Below are 25,051 nucleotides of genomic sequence, written 5' to 3' on the forward strand. Positions count from 1 at the left end.
AGTCCGCAGTGATTGTAATCAGCTTCCAAGCAGAGTTTGATCATTTGAAATTAAGGTGTTATTTACAGCCTCATCTTACAGCCAGGCACTACTTTGCTGGAAGTGTTAGTTCTGTAGGATGTTAAAGTCATTAAAGCCCTCACTGCACTTCCTCTTAGGGCATTATTAGTTCCTAATATTATACTGTGCTGTCAGTCAGTCCCTTGTGAAGTAAATCATGCCCTAAGAGTAAACATGGCACTTTAAATTTGAATGTCAAAGGGATAAATTGTTCTGATAAGTTCCGCCTTTTTTATCACACTTTTTTATATACATTTCTCATGAGGATACTTTTTTTTACTAGTTAAATTGAGAACTTCTAATAGTGCCCGTCTCTGGTTTATATGGCTGCACATTCTAGCCACATGATATCTAAGATCTATAATTTGGCTAGCTATAATTGATTTAATGTGATGTTCTGAAGAGACATTTCTGTTGTATTTTTTAAAGTAAAACTAGCAAACTTGGAAACATTTATGTGCTTGCCTATTTCCTGAAATGCTAGCTCAAAAAAAAAAAAAAAAAAAAATCTAATTTATATTTTGTATTGAAGTGATATGGTCAAGAATTTTAGGATCAACATTTAACATGCCCAGAAATTAACTTTGATGTGGATCTTAAAAGTTCAAAGCAAAGCTAATAGAAACAGAACAGCGAACCAAAGTTTTAGCTTCTCTGAACTTAGGCTTATACTGCTGCCAATGGAGATAGCGGCAGTATGCAGGACTTGGACCAATTTCTGTAGGGCCCGTCAAAAAGAGAGCACTGAATTAAGAGATGACACAAATTAAAGAAATACAGCTTCCAGTGGGCAAAAACTTCTACTCTCACTGTATTCACACAGGTCAGACTCCACTTTCACCTAAATGGGTTCAACTGACTTTAACGCCATTTGCAATGAGGATGATGCTCTTGTATGACTACGACTTCTGATGCTTAATGCTGCAGCAGTTAACTGCAGTAAGAATCACATTCCATTAAAATCAGGCATTCTGGGCACTGGCTTTGTTTTTTTAAGAAGCCACAGATACTGCTAATTTCATATGATTTCCAATTAAGTATGGCGGCTGCCTTTCAGACAGGGGAGTATCTGCCAAACAGAGAAAATCAGTAAGAGGAAAATCACATTCCAGCTTCTAAAACAGGATACGATTGCTTGAACCATAATGTCAAGCAGTACCAGTTTTATAAGCTATTTTCCAAGGTCCTGCCTTTAGAAAGAAGCTTTTATGTAGCTCCCATGTCAGACCGGTGTAGATTTCCCACCCTGGGGATGTCCTCCCCTTCCCCAAACATCATCAGCTCACAGTTGTTCAGGTCCCAGCAAAAGATACCTCTGGCAGTAATCGCCCTGGATGTGAGCTCGATCCCAAACAGTGCTGCCAGAACCACAGCTAGAAGGCAACAATGGAATCCGGGCTAAAGGCAGGTTCCAATCATACACCTTAACGATTCACTGCGTGTTAGGTGAACTGCAGGTACTCTCCGGACACACGCTTTTGACATGGCAAGCGCTGAGTGCAGGGTTTTAACAAGGCTGATACCGAGGATCGCACTGCGCACCGTCACGTGCCGCTGGGGTGTGCACACAGACGGATGCCACAGCACGGTTCGCATGCAGGAACATTTTAAGTCACTGTAATTTGACCATGCAGCCTAAACCTCACCATGCAATCAATCACTAAATAGGAACAAATGACCATTTCAGCCACTGCGCTGTGCAAATAATGATGGAAGAAAAACAAACAAACAAAATCTATCGTACTTGCTGTAGAAAGGCTCTTACAACAACAGAGATAAAGTTCACTTTGCCTCTGCTGTAACTTCTGCAGCTTTAAGTAAGCAGTCCTACTAGTAACAACAACAGTCTGATTGGGAATTTCCAACTAAAAATAGTCTCAGAAATTTTTGAAAATGGAACCAATTACAAAAATAAACTCTCCAGCGAAGAACACTCAACAGAACAGAATGTTAATCAGGTCACTGGTAATAGCTTACTTGTACCTTGCTTGGGATAGAAAACTTGGTCTGTTCAGCCTTGCCAGGAGTGTGAATAGCAGTAAGAGGAGGAGGCCAGGAATGGGTCATCTCCTAGGGAAGAAAAAAAACACGCTTTTGAAAACAAATTCATGTACATGAAGAAGAAAGAGAGGGAAAAATGATCATGTATTCTCCACTGAGCCTGGAGATGGAATTGCTTAAGGAAGCATCACCACTCATCCTTACGTGGTAGATGAACACCTTAACTACCCCACAGGCAGCTTTTCCTGGGAACAGGGGTGAGGACAGGTTTTACTCTTCAAAATTTTGACCATCTGTGTCTTCATCAGGTGGCAGCTGACTCCACCTCCATGGTCAGCCTCTCAAGCTGTATGAATGAAGCAATATCATAAGTATAGAACAGAGTTTTACCTGCAAAGCCCAAGCAGGAAGGGGATCCCTCCTGTACCGCACTAGATGCAACCCTATAGAGGACTGCATGGTGGCAAAAGGCAACCCTATTCAAGATTGCATAGTGGCAAAATAAACCAGAGTCAGGTCTAGAAAAATCTGGTGTGGGCTTGCAGCATGAATGCTGGTGTGAAAGAAAGCAGGGACAGCGTCCTATGCACCGAAGCATCTTGTCACACCACTGGCCATAGGCACTTATTGTGGTATGCAGTGTCACAGCATCAGAGCACTATCGATTCCATTTGGAAAGGAGGAACTGTGATTTGCACAGGGTCACACAGAAAGCCTGGACTTAACTAGGAAATCCAGGTCTCTGGTGAAGACCTGCCTACCAGACCATCTGAGCAACAGGCCCATGTTCTGTATCGGTGTGTTAATTCATCATTTGTACACGCATGATCCAGCTGCCTTCAAAGAAGTCACCTGGGTGCCCATGGCTATGAAATACAAGCAGAAGAGACAGCGCACACCCTGCTTTTTCATACTGAGGCCTAGAACCGCCGCCCCACCGAGCTCGGTGGGAGCAGACTGGGGCTTACGTTCAGAGGAGGGGGAAAAATCAGTAAAACAGAGAAACTGCAAAAGTGTTGTTTTAGGCAGAGCTTGTAAATGCCATTCTAATGAGTGTGTTTTATGGTAGATGTTGCTCCATTCTCTCTTATCTTTGTTTTTAATTTAATAAATATTCAGAGAGACAGTGATACTTGTCTCTGGCAATCTGCTGTATCTTTGTCTTGGTTGTTTTTCTTTGCCTACAAAGCTCAGAAAGGATTCTTTCTTGAGACAAGGGAGACAAAGAGCGAAAGAGGGTCTGATCTAGGAAATTTTGTGTGCTGCGGCCACAATCCTGACTGCAGTAAACTAAACTTCCCAGCTGCTATTTCACACTGGTCAAGCCCAGGGCCAGTCACAACAAAGCTGATGAGCACACAAGTTTCTGTAGGTAGTAACACGACAACCACTGCAAACACTCCACAAATAAAAATATAACATAATACAATTAATTAAAGAAAATATAACTGTTGTCAAGAGGGTAGTGTGGTGGGTGCATCTGGGCTAAAGACATGGGGTGGCTACAGCTGGACACTAATGTAGGATTCACTGAAAATACAGCCGGCAAGTTTCAGGTCTCCCGTTGTCCCTCACAAATCATGTGTCATATAGGAGGTCAGGAGAGGAAGGAAAACCATGCACCATGGTCCTCAGTCAATGGGACAGGCGGACATGTAGACTTCCCCCAAGCTCCTCTTGGGCACTGGTATTTTATTGAAGCCCATCAAATTTCCACCCTTGGCAATGCTGCTACTACAGCAAGGTCTGGCCGAGCCCCGCAAGGGACAGAGCCCGGGAATGACCACTGCGGAGAGGAGCCCTCACCCAGTTTTGTGGAGGCAGGAGGGCAGGGACGGTCTGGCAGCTCGGCCCCACTGGGCTCTGCCACTCCGCTTCCACCAGCAGCGCACCATGGAGATGCTCGCACTTATCTAAAGGCCAAGCTTCGCCAGTTCCTTCTGTCCAGGAAGATGACCCGGGGACAGGGGAGGGTGCGGATGTCTCTGCACTCCTGAAAGAACTTTTGGGTTTCTGCCTGTGGAGCTCAGGGCCTGTTTTCACTGCACAAAGAGCTAACAGCGGCAATGAGGAGGAAAGGCAGCTCTTGAGCAGCTCATCCCTCCCACTGGGCGAGGCTGTGGCAGCTCAGCGCAAAGACGAGAAGTACGCTATTGCACTGATTGTTTGACCTCTGCACAGAGGAAGGCAGAAAAAGATTTAAGCATCCGCTGAACTTTTCTGTGAGATAATATAATCCAAATCCTGCATGCCTCTGCCAAATCCTATGCTGTAGAGGTTGCTTTGTGGCAAATCTCTTCATAGCAACATGATGAAACAGAGACTATATCACATAATTAAAAGAGGGACAGGCAGCCTGATTGAAGGCAGAAACGAAGCATATTCTAGAACTGCAATTATAGGCTTGACCTCAGTCTCTTCCTGCCCACGCATAAAAGGCTGGACAGAGAGCCTAGGATTCATGGGAAGGTGGTGCCAGCAAATATTTCAGAATATTCACTGTCAAAAATGCATCGGGCATCCACTGCGTACCAACTCGGTGGGATGAAGTGTAAGCAAATCTAGTCATCTCCCTGTTAGGGGACACCTGAACATAAAACAGCAGGAAAAGGAAAAATGGGTCTGCTATTATTTGAGGAAATTCAATTACAAGGTAAGAAATCCTGACTCCACTGAGGTCAGAGGCAAAAGTCAACTTCAGCGAGGTTAGGGCTATCTGATCTATCTGTTTACAGAGTGACCTTGTGAGCATCAAAGTCTATTACAAAGGTACAGGTTAGCTACACTGAAGCATTTCACTTCAATTATCACTGTAATAAAAATTATTGGATAGAAAATTCCAGATAGGATCACACATGCAAAAGAACACAAGCATTTAAAGCTCAGCATCTAAACAAACACTGTGTGTGGAAGTGCTGAGGAAGTATACAGTTACTTAAAGAAACATACCTACATCTACCTGCAGGCAAGTGCCGCAGCACTGTTGACCAAAGAACCTTGAATGATCATAGAGAAACTTTTGAGTTTACTCATCTGAAAAATGTCATTTCAAAATGTATGGGCAGCAACCCCACACTGACCACCACACAGCTGCATATTATACTCACGCAGATCACTACTGAGCTACAGAATGACACACAAAAATGGCACTGCACTGTGTTCATTGAAGGGTCAACACCCCAGACCCACATCCTGCAGAGATGTGACCGTCTGCTTAACTCTCTCCTACTCTGCTCCTTAAGCACATGCACATTACTTTGGAGGATCAGAAGAAAGGATGTAATTTGTTTAATCATCCACATGACTTCACCATTCTCTGCTATGCCCTGATTTCTTTTGGAGGTCCCTCATCCTTAAGTACTAGCTAAGCTCTATTTTGTTTAACTTGTGAAATCTGATATATCTACCTTCTAATATGTTATGACTATAAAGAACCACACAGACAGCGTGTGTGTTGTGTATGCATCCTTCAGGATGTATATATAAACATCTCGGTCTGTAAATACCTGGGAAAGTAGGCAGGGAATTGCATTCTTTTTTTTTTTTTTTTTCCCCCAGGAAAAGTTAAAAAAGTTTAATCAATCCAAATTTGGAAGTATTTAGAAATTCCTGGAAGTAACAATAATAAAACTGAGCATATGAAATGCTTTAAAGAGGAACTGAATGGAAACAAAGTAATCCCACAAAATTGAGTTAGGATTTATTTTCACATGGTTTGGACTTAAAATAATTCCAAAATCATGTTAACTGTTGGAGTGGGTAGATGACTGCTATGGAAGTGTGCATTTTTTTATAGACCTGGAGATTAAATGAGAAAGTAAACCTGCACAGTTTGTTGGCTTAAAAGTCACTGTGGTCCTCTGATGTAGTAACATCAAGCATCCTCCTTTCTGAAAATTATTTAAACATTGTTTTAATTGACTCCATGTGCTTTATTTATTAGAGCTAGGCACGCTTGTCTCTTCAGCTATGTCTACTTTTTTCGGCTATAAAAGCCCTCAGGTAAGTAACTAAGAAGGACACATGCAGATGCGATCTAATGAATCACCAAAAATACTAATACTCCAAGCAAATTTTTTAAGGGCTGCAGAGGTACAAGGCCAAATCATGATTTAAATGGAAGGAGAGGACTGGGGAAGGATTTAAACTTGCAAGTTTCTAAGGAAAAGGTCAGTGCAAGAGAATTGAGTACAGGGGATATGGGGCAGATGGTAAATAGCTTTATGAAACCAGTCCCTAAAATTATAGCCACCTTCAAGATTTATCTCCTTTCTCTGTATTTCATTTTTGCATCATTTCCTCCTTGTTCAAAAGAAAGTGTACAGTGTTTTTAAATACAGATAAAAGCACTGAGCCAGGCTCTAAAAGGTCATTATGGAAAAAAGCAGCTAGACTGTGTACTCTGCGTTCCTACTGAGGCAGCTTCCCTTCCTACAGCGCACTCGAAACTGCTTAGCCTGATCTAATTTGAAGTCTCTCAAGATATAGGGCTCACGCTACTTCCCTTGGGAGAATTGAGGGGAGACATGAGAACAGTCTTCAATTACAGAAAGAGCTGTTGCTAAAGGAGAGAATAATCTGTTCTCCAGTTTTATGGGGGATATGAACTTAAACTGCAGCCAGAAAGATTCCAGTTAGACATAAGAAAAAGCTCTCTAATGGTAAGGACCGTGCAGTACTGAAACAGATTGCTCAGAGGGCTGCACAGACTCCATCTTTGGAGAAACACACTTAAGAACAGATTAGCACACATCAGTCAGGAATAGCTTAGGCAGAATTGATTCCTGCATTGGGACAGCAGATGATGAGATTTCTAGGACCCTTCCTATCCCTTTTTCTTGTTCTGTAGTTTGATAGATCTCTGCTGGCCAAACGCTACCCTTACTGCCTCTCTTGTGGATAGCAGATCCACAAAAAGGCAGAAGAAAGCAACTATCCCGGTGTTTTTCTTCTGTGGCATTAGAATCCAGAAAGGCAGTTTCAGGACCAACGCTTTGCCCACATCATTAGAGGGCAGCCAGAGGAGCAGGAGGAGGAGCAGCCCTGCACACATTGCTAGCAATAAATGCAATCCAAGGCCACTGCTGCTAAAGAGACTTTATCTGTGGTATTCTCTCTGTCAACTGCCCTTCTCAGTCCTTTTAACTCTTAGCTAAATCTGTCGCTTTAAACTTTCTCCAATTTTTGGTTACACAGTATGTTAAAGTTGCATTTGGAAAAAATTAATATATGATGACTAGATGTTCTAAAGTTATTACAAACTTGATGTTACAGCTGGTGCTAAGCAATCTACTGCCTTGATGGAATAAAGATAACCAAGTGATTTACCATTTATTAAAGACTCTATTAATGATTTATTAATGTTTTTTAACTATTTATCAATGCAACCTTAGTAAAAAGCGTGTCTTGTTTCACAGTATCTTTCTGGTTTCTGCATTTATACAAACCTTATCAAACTCTCTCTGCTAGGAAGCCAGTAATGCATGAGGAGCAGCCACGTTTTATGTGTGTGATACATACTGAATTGAAAAACATCTCAACCCATTTCATCTTTGGGGAAAAGGCTAAGGAAAGAATGAATACATAGATATATATTTATACACGTACAAGCAAATGACACTAAAGCCTAAAGGAACACAAACAAAGGCAATAAACCTACGGGTTGTTTTTCATTCGTATTCCTTATGAAGGAATGGAAAATTTGCACGAGCAGTTGGGAATATCCTGAGCAGTAATCTGGCCTGCTTTACACTGGGCCAAAGGCTTCCTGAGGAAGGGATTTTGATACATTGTCAGAATTGACAGGGACATGATAGATAAATTCATGGATATGCATTTGATTATCATGTTTCAGCACTTAAAAACATTCTCAGCATCAAAGGGATACCACATCTTTTTTCCTGTAAGGGAAAAAAAAAAAAAAAGACTTCAGCAATGGCCTGATGGCCTCCAAGAGAAAGTCAGTTTTCCTGGTATGAATGTTAAAGCAGGAAATTTTTTACTCATGCCGATGCTTTAGCAAATTTATTACCAGTGGCTAGTGCCCAGTACATATTTTTGGAGGAACAATGTGGCGGCATCTGCAATGATGCCTTTGTCATACTAGAATTTATCTTGTTACTGTACTGAAAACTACTAGAAAGCCATTTGGAAATATAGTGCATACATGCATGAATTTATTATTGAAAAGCTAAAAAGCAACCATTTCCCTGACCATAATCTAAAAACACAGCGTTCACCTTGTGGGTTTTATCAATGACAGCAAATAAGTTCCCTCTGCCCAACTGGGGAATGGGATGCATTCCATATCCATATGGAAAACCATAGTAAATTAATGTTCCTTTCCATATTAAAAAGAAGGGGAAGGACAGACAAAAATTATATTCAGTGAAAATGAATATAGAAATTGCTTTAGAAGCCAATAGGGGTTGACTATAAACTTTTATAAACTTACATTTTCCTTTCCTACTTTGATAATATTTGGAAATCCACAAAGAAACGGATAGCAATAGGGACATTTTCTTTTTCTGTTGAGCTTCTCAATACCCTCTGACTCCTGTATACCTCACAGTTTTCAATATATTTTCCTCATACTGTAGCTTTTATAACTACTAACACTCATATTCTTTGCTTAGAGCATTTAGAAGACAATAAAAAAAAAACAAATCATGATTGATGTACTTACTACTCTAACCAATCTTGTGTATGTGAAGAAAAACAATGCTCTGTTACAATGAGAAGGTATCAGAGCTCAAGAGGCTGTTTTAGGGGGGAGAGTAATGAAGCTACACCACATGAACCCACCACCGGATTTCCAATTTAACAAGTCCGACACAATCCTAAAAGTAACCACAGCCTATATAATAGTGTGTCTACATTGTCAAATGATTTAGCTCCCTGCTGGGTCCTGGGGCCCAAATGGTCCGCACTGTGCGTATAACAGTTCATTCCCAAGGCTGCTCTGTGAAACAGGTTGGATACTTCTCTCCAAGGTGGATCAGGATAATTTTCTTCAGGGTTCACCTCACGGAGATTATATGGTCAAAAACTGTCCTGAATGTGGCTCACACTGCCCAAGACAGTCCTTCAATTCAATCCCAAGCAGGTTTTGCACCCTCAGGCACCTTCTCACACGTTCTTGGCATTTTCAGGAACATGCAGCACAACCTCCTAAGGGTCCTACTATAGAAATATCATTCCAGTGAACTGCAACAAAACGAGAGGTCTATAGCAGCTGTACCCCTACTCTTGTCAGGCTTAAGTTATCTGCATGAGTAAAGTGCAGGAAGGACATGGGGGTTCACAGAACATAATCAGTGAAATAGAATCACACAGTGTAAAAAATGAAACAGGACCTTACAGGAAGCACATGGGAGAGCGCTCTTGGCAAGTTTTATATGATGAGACAGAATTAAGAGTTCTGTGGAAAAGGGAGGCCTGAGAAATTGTGAACTCAAAGGCAGATGCATCCTGCATGTATGACTGCCTCTTTGACCCACACTGTCTTTGTCTTAGACCACTCCCTAAGCTTTCTAGTGAAGGTCCAGGAGATGAGCAGGAGCCAGTGTTGTCTTTGTGACAAGCCAAGGGTCTTCAGAGAGTCTGAAGACAGGCATGTACTGACCAGGAATAATGCCACTGAGGTAACTCCACTTCCCATCCAAGAGAGATGGAAGGTGTCTTCTTTACATTTTTCATGGTTTTTTGTGTTCAAAAAACGGGTAGTGTTCAAAAAACGGGTAGATGTGGCACTTGGGGACATGGTTTAGTCTAGTCTACCCTTGATTGGTTTAGAGTAGACTTGGTAGTGTAGGTTAATGGTTGGACTGGATGATCTTAAAGGTCTTTTCCAACCTAAACGATTCTATGATTCTATGATTTTTACTTGCAGAATACGTTAAGGATAGGCTGTAATGGCTGCATGCAAGGAGAAGATGATCAAAGCTTTGAAGTTTTGCCAAGCGCATGTGAGATGCTGGGCCATGTGAGGTATTCATATTTCCATGTAACTTTTTCTTCTGGACAGACCTACTGATGGGTCAGGAAGATGGAAGTGCCAGAATGGGTCAGACGAGGTCCCGCTCATCTGGGATGCTGGTGGAGAGCGGTCAGTGCTGTCTTTCACAGAGCACTTCAAGAACACCAGAGCAATCATGAGGGTAAAATCCTGATCCTCTATACTTACTAATTCTCAGCTGTGCTGAGATCCTATCTTTTTAATACTGCATCCAGAACTGGATATTCAGTTACCACCAGCTAACACCAGTTTTAGAGTCCTAACAGTTAATGACAGACCCATAAATATTCAGGTACTTGCAGTCACGTGTAGTAAGCCCACTTCCAGAAAGCTAGGCATCCATCCTTCATCTGTCATTCTCGGTAACTAAACTAATGACTTTGTTGCCTAATACACAGTACCAGAGTCTTGCTGTGGACAGTATGGCCAATGCAATACCTCCTGTTCTTGGCAGCTTCTCATCCCCACTGAGATGCACAGCCATATCCCATTGATTGTATTCGTTCAAAACGATACTTGTTGGTAACCATCTCCAGGGATGGCACATCTAATTTCCATGAGGGCCCCAAGAGATAGGAAGTATGCATTGAACTGTTAAATACAACGTAACATCCTGGCAGTACAACAGTATAATATAAACAAAGGCACAATAAGTAATAAAAAGCTAATTCTTTCAAAAGTTACTAATACCAACATATAATTTCATCTCTGCAATTTAAAAAACATTGGCAACATTTCTCCAAGTAAATAAGCAACTGTGTTTTGAAACTATTCACTGCTGGCACTTGTTTAAGGGAATCTGGTAATTTGTTCCATCCATCCAGCTCCACAAGCAAAAAAGCATGTCTTGAATCGCCTGTTTTCTTCTCTGAAACTTAGGGTTCACACCAAGAGGAGAGCAGAACTATAATTTACAGTTACAAAACAAGACTGCACCTACCCTGAGGCACTCCACTGTGCACATTTATACAATACATTACACCATCTCCTTGACGTTGCCAGATGTAATCAATTCATGTTTTTTTCATACAAAACACAACAGTGAATTATGTAGTCACATGACAAGACCTTATCCATGTAATTTATTACAAAATGCATTTAATTCCTGTAGCCACTTATGCCAACGTTGTGAAAAAATAAAATCTCCAAATTCAGTATCAGGCAAAATTAAATTACTAAACTACAAAACTTCCCGTTCTGTAGGCTTAGCACAGAAACTGTTGAAGTTTTACATTGTACACTAAGTTTTAGACCAAGGCAACCAGTCTATAACCCACACCCTAACAATATCATGAAACCGAGTCTAAAAATCATCAGGAATTTGAAAGCATCAACTTGTGCCAGAAGACACCAGCTTTAGTCTTAAAACAGGAGCATCAATTATCTGAAATAGCATATAGGGGGAAATTAAGAAACCAGGTTAGGCAGGAAATTAAGAAACCAGGTTAGGCAACTTATTTGAGTTTAAATCTGAATTCTTTTGCGTAAGCCATGATTTGCTCTCATTAAAATTGGACTCCAAGTTGTTACTCATCAAATACAAAGAAATGAAGCTACCACACACTGCTGTACAATACACATTGAAATCTTTTACAAAAGCTGTTTTTTTGCCTTCAAAACCAAGACTCTGCCAGATCTCTTTTATTCTGCTTACAACACAAGCGGTATTGCAGCATGGGCTTTCCTGAGTGGGCGTGCCAGGGTAGCATTTCTTTTTAATGTTGTTTCCCTCTTATATGGTCTCATCAACACCTCCACTGTAATGCCATTAAAACAGCGGTCTGAGGCTGAAGCAAAGACACAGTGCATACCTAGAAAAGCTCAAACCTCCCCTTACAGAAGCTGTCTTTTTTCACCATTTCCTTTTCTTCATCCATGTGATGCTCCTCCTACCATGTGTCCCAGCTGAAAAGTTGCTTCTCCCTTAGTGTATGAAGAATGCACTCTGCCCTACAGACTATGATTATCTTCCCAGTGCCTACATCAGAGACTATGAATGCTTTGAGGGCAAAGACCATCTCATTTTTTGTCTTATGCAATGCCTAGGGCAGTGGTGGACCTTCTGAATATTGGCTGGAAAATGGAAACAGCGAATACTGACTGGAAAATCCTGGGTGGACAACATAGCCAGCTTGATCAGCATTCAGTGAGCCCTGGATGGACAGAAAACTTCTGGATGGGCAGAAAACTTCAAACTGAAGCCTGATCATTGGATCCTCTAATTTGGCACCCTGGTTTTTTTGTATGGTTAAAAGCTTAGCACATTTGCCAAAAAATATACTATGGGTTCTGGCCTGTAACAGAGAGGTAGAGTCCTTGCCACCTCTCACACTCAACCCTTTAATTCTCATCTCTTACAGAAAGACCTAAGCAGCCACCTGAAACCCTATCATGTGACCTGGCTTTTATTATAGTAATTTTAGCCTTTGGAAAAGAACAAACATTTCAGTCTGAATTTCCTTTTCCTCACTTGCGCCTTGAAGCAGGTCTGTTTCTGCATCTGTGTGTCCTGTAAATCATGCCAACATTCCCCTTTGATCCACTCTTGCTAAGCTAACAGGTGTAGAAAAAATGGATGTATGTTATAGAAGATGTTTTGATACAACATACTCTTTTTTGGCATGTCAGCCTTACCCAAATAAGCCAGCTTAAAGAGTAAAGAAAACCGAAGCCAAAACATGCTGAGGACTTTTTTGATCTCCCTTAAGGTATGGAGGCTTCAGACTATTTCTGGTAGACAGATTCCCACTGTCACATGCATGCATTTGATTCCTCATTTCTCAGCTCATTCTTTCTTACAAAGCTAATAAGTCTGAGGTTGGAAACATTAAATGCTTAGAACTGCCACTAAGACATATGACAGCTGAGGATGCTTGGTCCCACACAGAGCGGTCCTAACGTCTGAAATCAGCATGTTCAGACTATACACCAGATTAATATATCCTCCTCCCATGCCTGCATTTTTTAAAACCTTCTGATAACAAACTACATCGAAACAAACTAACTCCTGAAAACAGGGCTGAAAAAGAGCAAAGTCCATAACCTTCCTGTCTCCAAACACTACACTACTTTTTTTCCCACAGGAAAACCAGTCAATAGGACACAAAAGCCACAGCACTAAAATGCAGTAAGTTTGGTGCTTCAGCATTTAAAAATTATGTATCTACATTACTAGACGATGACATGTATTGTCTGTTGCTTCTAGATGGCCAAAAAGGAATAGCAAACTGTTCATTAGTAATAGTTTATCAGGGATCACATGAGGAATCTGGAACAAACTTGGAGCAAGTCCAAGAAAAGACCACCCAGTAGACCCATGCTTGCTAGTTAGCTCTAAGCAGTTAGCGCGATTTGCAACTCCAGCCGGTGCCAAACACTGACTATCACCAGTTATCATAAAAGATGAACTGGAATTTTTAGTACAAAGTGCAATGTATTATCATGTTCAAGCAATTACCAAAAGGAGCTGTTGATCTCACTTTGCTGGAGAGATACAAAGGCTAGATGCAGTAACATGGCATTCTGTTTTTGAAGGGTAACTTGTGTTGGAAGTGAAAGACACTATAAAATGACAATGCTGCTGCAAAGGAGACAGAATGATACATTTAGTCAAATTCCCAGTCTAAGCCTTTTCAAAGAGCACAATCAGTTAGTATAACATTCCTTAGGATTCCTGTATCCTTTCAAACACGATAGCTTTCTTGTAGTTTACACTTATCATATTAAGCAAAATGGTAATGAGGAGATCATGACAACTTCTTTTAAAACCAACAATGACTCAATTGCCAAGGAAAAAAGGAGTGATAACTATTTTCATGGAAAGAAGCCTCCAGTGAACGCCCCATTTGTGAAGCTGTGTTCTTTGTTTTTGTCTGAACTCAGGAATGACAAGGGGTTGCTCTTCAAAAAAAGCTGAGCACCAGTTTTCATTTGATTGGTACAACACTCCTTTTTCAGATAAACTGGCAGCTCAGACCTCTTATTGAAAAGATTAGGGACTCAAGAGGTTAGAAATGATAAAATACTGGAATAAGTGGGAAGGAATTAATTGGCTTGATTTAAAAAAATAAAAAATCACTACTGGGAATGTTCTCTGACAAACCAAACACCAAGGTTTTTTTCTAAGGCTCAGAAGGATATTTTTAAAGGTTACTGTACCTTGGGGTACACAAACAACATATTCCTTAGCAGGATATACTCATGGCAAAGAAATTAATGGACTACAAAGCCCAAAGGGGCCTTTAACACTCAGTGCTTGTGCAATAAATTCCATCAGAAGATCTCAAAGCATTCCCCACAAGAGATCAGTATCCGCCATTTTCCAGCTTGGCTCCAGAGGTGAAATTTTGTCCATGCCTTAAATCACCTACTCAACCAGCAGCAAATGCAATGAACACTACCCTGCTTTTTTTTTTTTTCCCCCCATTAGCAACCCATGCAAGTCTCCTAAGTCCATGTTGTTCCTGTTTCACCCTGCAAAGCACTAGTAGGTATTATTTCCTCCTGCCCCCCCCAAATATTTGCTTAGACATTGCACAGGCACTTTGGAATAGAGGAAATATTTAAAGAAGAGCTGTAAACTGTTGAGAACAGGGTTTCTAGTGACACCCACACCAGAGCCCTCGCCCTAGGACCCCTGGAAAGCAATACAGTAACGCTTGCAGCAGGTAGAATAAACAGTGCATGAGGAATGTTGAACAAACATAAATCTGGACATTTAGGTCTGAACTTCAGATTCATGTTTGTAGTCAGTTTTTATCTCTTCCCTCTGAACAATGGTCAACAAACACCTCAACGCCTTGAACTAATAAAACCATCTTCCTTTCTAATGCTACAGCCTGACATTTTCTTCAGCTGAGTTCTGCAAGGCTGGGTACCTGCATGACTGCTTTTAAATCAAAAAGAAATGTGAGAAATTCCTTGGGAGGGGGGGAAAAAAAAAAAATCATTCTGGTCAGATTTTCTAGCTATCCAAAGAAATTGTTACGCAGCTGACATAAATCAATGTGGCAGGATCTACAGGCTAATTAAACAAATGCGACAATTTTACTGTGACAATTTGAAAACGCTCAGAACTGCCTCCCATCCACAGTGTGCATTCTTCTCAAATGTGTATTAAAACCCATGTACTGTATTAATAAATTGAAAGGAACTTACATGTTCAATAAAAACCACAATTATAAGCACAATTTGAAATATATGGCTAAAATAGATTGGAAGTTCATAAGGTTTCTCAGAACATTAAATTCAACGACATGCTTTCTTTAAAGAAATGTTAGAAATTCTCTATAGAAATGGATAAGCCACAGCATGTAGTATCATTTTAAATATCTGATTGAGCCTTGCTTTTGCACAATTATAACACCAATAATTCCAGCTGAGGACCTCAATGCATTTTGCTAGCAACTACTTTAACTTCACAGTGCAATGGCAGTGTGGGTGAGGTTCTATTTCCCCATTTCATAGAAGTGACACTGTGGAGCGAAGGGGCATCTCAAGGTTATACAGGAAGATTGAAGGTAGGATGTTTTATCTGAGTCTATGTGTTCAAACATTTATTGAGAGGATGTTCAAAGGTATGGGAAGATGGACCATATCAGTCTTTTCCTGGGAGGTGTGAAGAGGTGTATTCTGAAGACTTTGACAGCTGAAACAATCTCCACAGGTGAGAATAAAGACACCTTCAGAAAGAGCTCCACTGACTATGCTGCATGACAATCTTAAAGCCTACAGATCAACGGCAAGTAGCAAAGACATAAATTGCTCCCCCTGAAAAGGCAGCTTCCAGAACTATTCTCCCTACAGAATGTGGAGTAACTTGAACTTAAGACAGATGATGACTGCAGGACTGCCTTCACATGTTAGGCTACTTCTGCAAACCCCATGGAGGCTGGCAAGGCTGATAGTGTGTCACCACATGACTCCTCCAAAGGAGAAGTCCACATGCTCGTCCAAGGTGTCTCTCAGGAAGAAATACTTCTTGGCCCGTAACTCAGGTGGTGTCTGTATTCTTGCCTTAAGAAGAAGAGATTAGGACTGACTTGGGTTAAATTTAGACTGCAGTACATGAAGAAAACGGCAACAAATATTCCTGGTATCTGCTGTAACAGAACACTTCCACCCATTTCCTCTGAGAGCAACAATGAGATTCAAAGTTCTAACTTCAGGTTTACTCCAGGTGTCATCTTTGTCCTGTTTTCTTTACTTTCCTTCTAAGAGCACAAGAGCAGTGAAACATCAAAGGTTGCAACATGGCGGGTATCATTAAAGCAGTGAAACTGAGCATGCCTCAAATATCTGGCCCCTTTTTGGTCCATTTTTTTTCACTTCTCTAGTTCTTTCCTCACGTATATTTTTTTACCCATCAACCAATTTTGTTAGGTTTTGATTGTCACGTGTAGGAAACTTCAGAGGAGAATTTCAAAGAGGAGAGCTCTTGATACTCTTTCTGAAGATTCATTTAGTTACATCTTCGACCCCTGTCTTCCCTTGGACACTGCAAGTCCGTCTAGCCTTTTCCTAGCTCTGTTTCTCTTGACTAACCACACATGGCCAACTTAACCTTCATGGGCCCCACCAGCTCCTTCAGCAGGGCTGACTTATGGGGAGGCTTCCTACCAGGACTTGAAACACTTGCCCTCAGGGCTGCAAAAATGGAGCCCTTCCCTTTTGTGAGATAGAGCCGCAGAAGATGCTATAGACTTTGTAATTTCAAACCAGAATTGTTTCTAAAGCATGCATTCATTTCAGAAAGCTTAACTCGATTTTAACATGTTTTCAATGTCTTCATTCTGTGCCTAAAGCAATTTGTTAAGTACACATTATTAATCTACTTAAATGAAAGGTAACATTGCTAGCAGTTTAAACACTCAATGCCCATATTTAACCATGTTTCATTTTGACAGGACAAGATGAAATAACAGAAATGATTAATCTGAGACCAGAGTAATATTCTACTACCTATATTTCAAAATAGGACTAGATTTTTTCGTTTAATACTTTGGCAGTAAGATGTGTAAGTGGCGTATAGGAGCTTCTTCTTTGTTATTATTTATCTGGCTTTTCTGCTTGACCACACTGCATACTGTGCCAGTAGTTGTTACTGGTCATTTCAGAATCAGCAGTAGTACTCCAGGACAGGCACACAACAGGCTCTAAAGTTCCTAATCATGTTTTTATACAACATAACCTCGTGCAGCCCACAAGGTCCTTAAGGGAGGATACCTGGTATAGCTAGAGCCAAACACTGTAACAGTGTATTAGTGTCTAAAATTTTCCATCAAGTTCAGCACTTGGGGCCTTTTTTGTTCATGGGAGCATACAAAAGGTCAGTTGATCTGACATCCCAGATTCCTTGGGTCTGTCTTCTTGCGCACTTTCACTCAAAGATAAGGGACTTACTCTTTATTTACAATTATGAAAAGGGACGGGAAGTCAGGTCCCATGAGCCTGCAAATCTGGAGTAAGAATCTCAGTTTTATGATACTCTCCACTCAACTACAAGACCCCATCAACTCGTTTTCCCACATTTTTTGTCTCTTTCACTTCCAGTTATTTCTGAAAGCACGAAACTTAGAGGTATTTGAAAAAGTGGTATATGAAGTGACCAAAACTTAATTTTAAGTGCTGCAGACGGTGCACCTGATCTTCCGCAGAAGTTGCAAAACTTACTATTTTTTTCCGCCAAGACAATGACTTTGCTTGAATTACCTTCTCGTTTGAATTGGCTTTTAAAAAATTATTTTGTATATTCTCATAAAATATAATTATTTTTATCATAACAGAGTACTGAATCAGAGGGAGGATGCCGAGCATGTAACATGCTGCAACACATAGTGGATCATTTCTGAGGTGACTGTCAACGAGGAAGAGAAACTAAAAGTGGTTGTTCTGGTGCAAAAGAGATGCTGAAGAGCTTGGAAAACAGATAAGAATTAACACTTTTTCATTTCGTCTTTCATTTTTCATGAGAGTGCTTTCTTTCTCTTCAGAAGCAGTAATACGTGTCCAAACTCTTGTGATGTCAGCACACTTTACAGTAATTTTAGTAGCAATGGTAAACCTGGCAATGATAGCAGAATTATATAATACTACTGAAATCAGCAATATTTCAATTTGGCAGCACAAAAATATACATTAAAATATTATGGTTAAGGAGATAAGAAAAGAGAATTGAATAGTGAGTTTGAAATAGGTGCACTGCAATCTCTCTCTCTTTTCCCAAATATCTTTTGTAATCTTTTTTTATTGTTACAGTGTAGACAGGCTGCAATAGACCACATAATGATCAGATTTTACATTTCCAAGTTCTTTGCTAAATAATTTCTTTAATACTGCTACGAAAATAAAACCTTTATTTGATAAATGTGCCTGCAGGCTGGAATCAGACCTTGCTTGTCTGTCCTAACAAAGGTCTAATCTTTTGCTGCCTTACATCTTGAAGAGGCATTTATCCCTGTAACAGGCAGGTGCAAAACACCACCTTTTGAATACAGGAAACACTGCACACCCACACGCATTTGTCAGATCAGACAGTCAACCTTTTCTCCCCATCACCTGCCCAACAGCATGAAGTCTGCTTTGCGTTGATCTGGCAGCACAAAGCAGATTTATAGTTTATATACTACATCACAAGTGAACTCCTCTCATACCTAACCTGTACCATGCCAGCAGTACAATGGGGGCCCACAAAGCAACCACATAAGCTGAGTACTTGAGCGTTGACTCATGCCAACTTCCTACTCAGCTAGCCTAAAGTTAGCTCTGAGTTTTCTACATTACATACTTTCAAGTTAATACAGACTTTGGGGTAATGCTCCTGAGGCGTGTTTCTCATGGGTGACACCATAATGTTGCCACTGTAAAGGTGAATGGCCTACAACTTGAATAAAACCCTGTTCTGCTGTGTTCAGGTATAACTCATGGTGGCCAAGGCAAGCCTCCATGTTAAGGGTCTGCTCTAGACTGGGAAGACGTAAGGTTGCATTCTCCAACTCCCAAAGAGCCTTTTGCACTTCAAGTCTACACCAGGCTGTCCCCAAATGACTTCAACTATTGATCTCACCGTGCCTGTGTGTATACGGCTGGATGGTGCACAAAATGCTGGGAAAAGGCTTCTTTTGACCTTCCTGGAATTGTTGCTGAACACTTGTGGTGACACTGAGACAAGAATTGAGCTAATCACCTACCAAACCAGGAATGAGCTGTTCTCAAAGAACTACTCAGCATTTCCATTTTCTGGAGTGAGACTGCATCTGGACAGTCATCAGAACAAAGGACTAGTTGCTGCTTTTCTGTATATCTAAAGTAATGTAGGGGTAACTCCTTTTTATTTAATAATGGTGTCACGAATGTGTGATTTAGATCACTTAAGGAATCACTGTCAAGGGTATTAGCAAAAGTGGTTTTAATCTGATGTTGTAAAAAGTGTGACTTAACAAAGTTCAATGGCAAGGTTCACTCTATTAATTGCTGCATGGAAGAATCATACAAAGGAAAATGTAGTTACACTTGAGTTAGACTGATTCACAGAGAGACCGAGAATGCAAACGTGTAAGGAGGACCCTCCCATTGAGTCGCGAGGTTCAGAGTGGGCCCCCTTGCTTTCTAAACTCAGTTCGAAAGGGATTTCAAATCTTGGTGGCATCTAGTTAATCTCACTCATGATCCCACTGACAGTGAAGCCAGAGCTTTTGTTTTAACCATAAGCAATGCTTCAGCTTACACCATATACCCAATCATTGCACTGGGATTCAGTCACAATCCTCTATCTGTTAGAACACAGAGTATGGGCCCAACAAAATGGCAACAAATGGCAAACTATTGATGTTGATGCACGTGTTGTAAGGGAACAACAGGGATTTATTTGTGAAAGTAATACCATTAAGGCCCAAGATGTTTGTCTTGACACTGAGCAAAATGTTTGTCATTTTGAAATACATCCCGATGAAACCCCTGAAACAGTACTTGTATATGTTGGAAATGGCTGCACTCATATAAGAACCCTTTGTGGTTCTATATTAATAGACAACACTGCTGTAGATGTACACAGTCACTCAAATATCTGTATTTGTAATTTTCCCCAAATTATGGGATGCAACTTTAACTATTCAGCTCCTGTCACATCCCACCAATTGCTACAATCTAACTATACATCGTATCAAGACTTATTGCCTACTCCCATTGGAATGAATCTCACATCGGTGAGAAAACTGTTGCAACATAATGACCTGAGTCAATGGCTAAAAAGAACTCAGAACAATGGACAAAAAACCCTAATTGCCATCCATCACGATGCAGAGGAGACACACCATGTCCTGGAAAGAGTGAAGAAAGATGGAGAAAATCGCTGGTGGGAAATACTTTTTGGATGGTCGCCAACAGCAACTGGAATTTTGAATTTGATGCTGCATCCAATTGTAGTTTTGTTAGTTTTAACCTTATTATGTTTATTGCTTACAATCATTCTGAACGTCAGAGTTTGGCAAAAAATGAAACAAATTACATCAATCCAGCATGTGAAATGTATACAATAAACTGATTCTGTATGTAAAATGGTATACAACTAACATCAATTATAACGCTTAAAATAAAACAATTAGACTCTTACCAGTGATCTGCAGTACGCCCCGTATTTATGACACAGAGGCAAGAGGTAACAGTACTACCACTCTGTGAGTCGATAAAGTAGATTGACTGTAGTCATGGGGTGGAGTGCTCAACCCCTTGACCAGACTGGCGGTGGGTTGGTGCAGGCTCTGGAAGAGGTAAAGCCCTGACCCGTAGCTGGGCCGTGAACTCCTCTAGTTTCATTCTGTTCTCTGAAAACCCACAAAGGAGCAGAGTGGCACAGTGAGCATCAATGAATATGAGATTGTAACACCGATCATATGATTGATACATGAATAGCGGCTGGCTTTTCCAAGACTCATTTATCAAGAAACAACAAAAGTTGTGGGTACAAGGAGCCTCACGCACACCCTTCCTAGCGCATGTAATTTGATTACAAGCCAACCATTTTATCCTATAAATATGACAGCCTAAATGAGCTTTCTTTGAGCTCTCCCTGCTAGGCAGCATGGCTGCTTGGCAGTGATCTCCCCTTGAGCTGGGACACCTCTCAAGGGTGCTCCTTGAGGCAGAGAGTCCTTTTGCCAACAGCAGATCTTTGGTAAGCAACTGATATCGCGCATAACCTTGTAGTATGGTAGCCTTGATTTTGTCTTGGTAACTTTGATTGCACGCTGAATTGATAAATTTTGCATATACCATCCCTTAGACATAAACCGTTGTCCAAGTCTGAGACTAAGATTGCACCTAGCCGCACCTAAGCTCCATCAGCAGTTTAGAAAGCAAGGGGGTCCACTCTGAACCTCGCGACTCAACGGGAGGGTCCTCCTTACACGTTTGCATTCTCGGTCTCTCTGTGAATCAGTCTAACTCAAGTGTAACTACATTTTCCTTTGTATGATTCTTCCATGCAGTAATTAATAGAGTGAACCTTGCCATTGAACTTTGTTAAGTCACACTTTTTACAACATCAGATTAAAACCACTTTTGCTAATACCTTTGACAGTGATTCCTTAAGCGATCTAAATCACTCATTTGTGACAAACAGCAGCAGCAATGTAAGTGGAACTGCTGCCAATTTTTCCAGTGTGGGAGGAAGAAGAATTCAATGAACTCAAATGAGATCAGAGGTCAGTGGAATTACCCCTTGATTTATTTTGATGTGAGAGCAGAAACTGGTTCTGCTGCCATTGAGAAAATGCTGATAAAAAGCTGAAAATGTAATGGTTTGGAAATTGCTAAGAAATTAATTGGTTTTATCTATCCAAATCTTCATGTACATAAGCAAAGTCTAAGAAAAAAAAACCCTACAGTTGTAACACATTGCCTTTTTCAATGCAGGCTGTTACCTGTTCCTTACACACTTCCAAAGGCTGCATGCCAGACAAGGGACAAAGGCCGCAGATACACATTTACACGTGGGTTAACTTTTCAATCCATTTTTTCATTTCAATAGAAATAATAAATCACCTTATCCTGGAGAAAGAAGCAGCTTGACACAAAACATACGGTGCTGGGCTATTTTTATAGCACACCTAAGACATATAGGGATTCATTTATTTACTCAGCTATTTAAAAGCGGCTACTCTTACTCATTCTCTGGACAGCTAAATGCCAGGTTGCTAAGTTACTGTTACTTGACATCATCTCCTCCCCAACGTGTTCCCACATTGACAGGTTCACATGGTTTACTAGGCCAGTCAGCTCGTTATTCACTTGTCCAATGACGTCTGGGTAATCATTTTAAATTCACATCATGTCCTCCCCAGCAAGCCCCCAGATTCCATGTGAAAATATTTAAACTGCCTGTCAGCTACTAAGTGCATTTGTAACCACACTGGACAGCGTACCTGTATTTTTCAAATTACAATTATTATAATTGGGTTTAGCATCGTTCTTCAATGTTGGTTTGTATTTTAGAAAACAATTACTGAGGGGCAAATAATGGGCTATATCTGTTACAGTCTAATTTTGCTCTGTGAACAGCTCACCTCAGCTATGGATGATACATATTAAATCCGTTAGTGCTTTCAATTGGCACGAGGAAGGTAATACTACACATAATTCGCCCAGTCAAGGGCATTTTCACCTGCTGATCAATTTACATATTCTCCAATGTCATTAGACATGAGCTAGTCATCAGAAGAATAGAAGACCATACAAATTATAGACTTTGTTCATTTAACTCCAGTCGTTTTTACACTAATTACAATCTGAATTATATTTAGGATTTGTTTTGCTTCCAGACTAGGAAGCTTTTAATTAATACCACAGCTGTCCACATAACATCAGAAGTCCATCTAGTTACTTGATGCCTTACTACAGTGAATATGCACCTACAAGAACTCTTTTGTTCCTCTAAGCAGGGACAGATTTTTAGACAGAAGTGTCCGCCCAGATGGTTAGCAACACAGATACGAAAGCTTTATGTGTACAGACCAGAGCCTCACTTGTGCAGGATTACATCTCATCAATCACCTAGCCCAAAGTTTCAATTTACACTACAAGTCTTCAAGAAAATTTAGTTAAAATTTCCCTTCTTTCCCGTGTTCTTTCCCATGTAATGCTGTATGCTTATCACCTCTTTACCCACAGGTAAACCAATGCTAAGGGAGGTCCCTTCTGTGCTCTCTATAGGCAGAAAAAGGATTGCTGCTAGTTCGCACTCCATGTCACACCTACACACACCCCTGTGCCTGGACCAGCACGATGGTTCACATAACGCGCAATGACAGCAAGGCACGCTGACGTAAAGCACTGGTACAAGTGGCACAAGTAGCAGCTTCAGAATACTGGTTTAAAATGTCAGTTCTCCCGCCCCATCTGCACTTTGTATCACAACATTTCAATGAACTCATTTTTCAATGGCTGCACATAGCAAGTGACAAATTAATTTAAATCCATACTAATAAAATGTGAATTACACACACATGCACGCACACACAGTTGATTGCCTGTCTGCCATGTTATCCACACTTTCAAAGCCATTATGTTGGTTTAAAAAAGCAAGCCACATTTTTGAACAGAAAAAAGTGTACCCATGACCAGTGTATTTGCCTTCATCTTTCAATTTGGTATTAGCAACCTGTATTAAATGCAAATCTCCTGTACTACCTTTACAGCTTGGCCTTAGTTGTACGAGATTATGTCTTTTTATTATTATTATTTTTCACAACTTCTCAGCCATCCTGATTAGAAAAGCAAAATCAACAGGAGCCTGGTCTGCCATTAACCTTTGGTTGTAGTATCAGGAACACTCCTTAAAGCATTTACACAAGATGACATAAGTGGCTAAGTGTTTCAGGAAATCTGAAGGACTGTGAAATTTTGCCTCTGAAGACTCAGGGGTCTGAATGGACTCAAGACCTTTCCCCTCACTCGGTTGGAAATTTTTGACCATAAACTCAATTAAACCTTTTTTTTCCCTAGGAAAAAAAAGAAGACAGAGATTAGGAATTGCAAACCTCTACAATTACAAAAGCCATTAATCAGGTTCAGCTTGAAAAAAGAGCTCTGTAAAATCAGAGTTCACAGATCTTAGCTTGGGTCCCTCTTCCTTGTAAAATCTAGCAAAAAAACCTACAAGAGTTACTGTGTCTTTCCAAGGGGTGAAACTGAATCAAGTCACTGAATTCCCTGACTTAAAAAAAAAAAAAAAAGAAAAAGAAAAAAAAGCAAACTTCAAGGCGAGGCAGGCAGCAGCACCCTTCCTCTGGTACTTTGGGGCACACATCTCAGTAGTGGACATGGCCCAGAGGAGCAGAAATTGCCAGTTGTTGCCAATGGTTTGGTTGGTCAAAATGCACGCCATTACAGCCCCATCTGTCTACCTTTGGGACTGTATTGTAATCCTTCTTGTTTACCTCTGCAACATCCCTGACAGGACGGAAATGTTAATAGCCTGTTTTTTTTACCTGGGGAAGCTGCCACCAGGGAGCTGAGGCCCTCACTCCCAAAGGCTCTTCAGAGCCTATGTAAATGGCCCAAAAAGGCCAGAAATATCTGTCAGGACTGGGAACTCAATCCAGGTTCTCAAAGCCCAAATTGCTGCTGAAACCAAGGGTCATCCTTTCGTCTGGAGCAGAAAGCCCGAATCTCCTGACACAGGGCTTCCATGGGGAGCCCGAAGACTGGATTTTGACCACCGCTGGGCATCGCATTCTCCTACTTACTTTCTCTCTATTGCCTGTCAAGCAGAATACGATACTCTGCATGCAGCCGAAACACATTTCCCGCTAGCTCATTCTGCATTATAAATTTGAGAACGACGATGTCATTGACAAAACTCAGGTACTTCTACTTCCACAGGTGCTTCAGCACTATATGAAGTTGAAAGCATAAAGTGCTGCCACTGAAGGCAACCAGTTGGGACTGGGGTTTGCTCAGCCTTTGATGGGCAGCCCC

General features: G+C 40.8%; 1 protein-coding gene across 1 annotated transcript in view; it reads right to left on the reverse strand.

Moving 5' to 3' along the window:
• The window catches only part of AFF2 (ALF transcription elongation factor 2), a 254,917-nt gene that overhangs the window by 128,470 nt on the left and 101,396 nt on the right, over nt 1–25,051 (reverse strand). Inside the window, exon 5 of the mRNA XM_075720780.1 lies at nt 2,044–2,130. Coding sequence (XP_075576895.1) covers nt 2,044–2,130 — 87 coding nt within the window. The remainder of the gene's footprint in view (nt 1–2,043; nt 2,131–25,051) is intronic.

This window comes from Pelecanus crispus, chromosome 13, assembly GCF_030463565.1.
Source record: "Pelecanus crispus isolate bPelCri1 chromosome 13, bPelCri1.pri, whole genome shotgun sequence".
Classification (NCBI taxonomy): domain Eukaryota; kingdom Metazoa; phylum Chordata; class Aves; order Pelecaniformes; family Pelecanidae; genus Pelecanus; species Pelecanus crispus.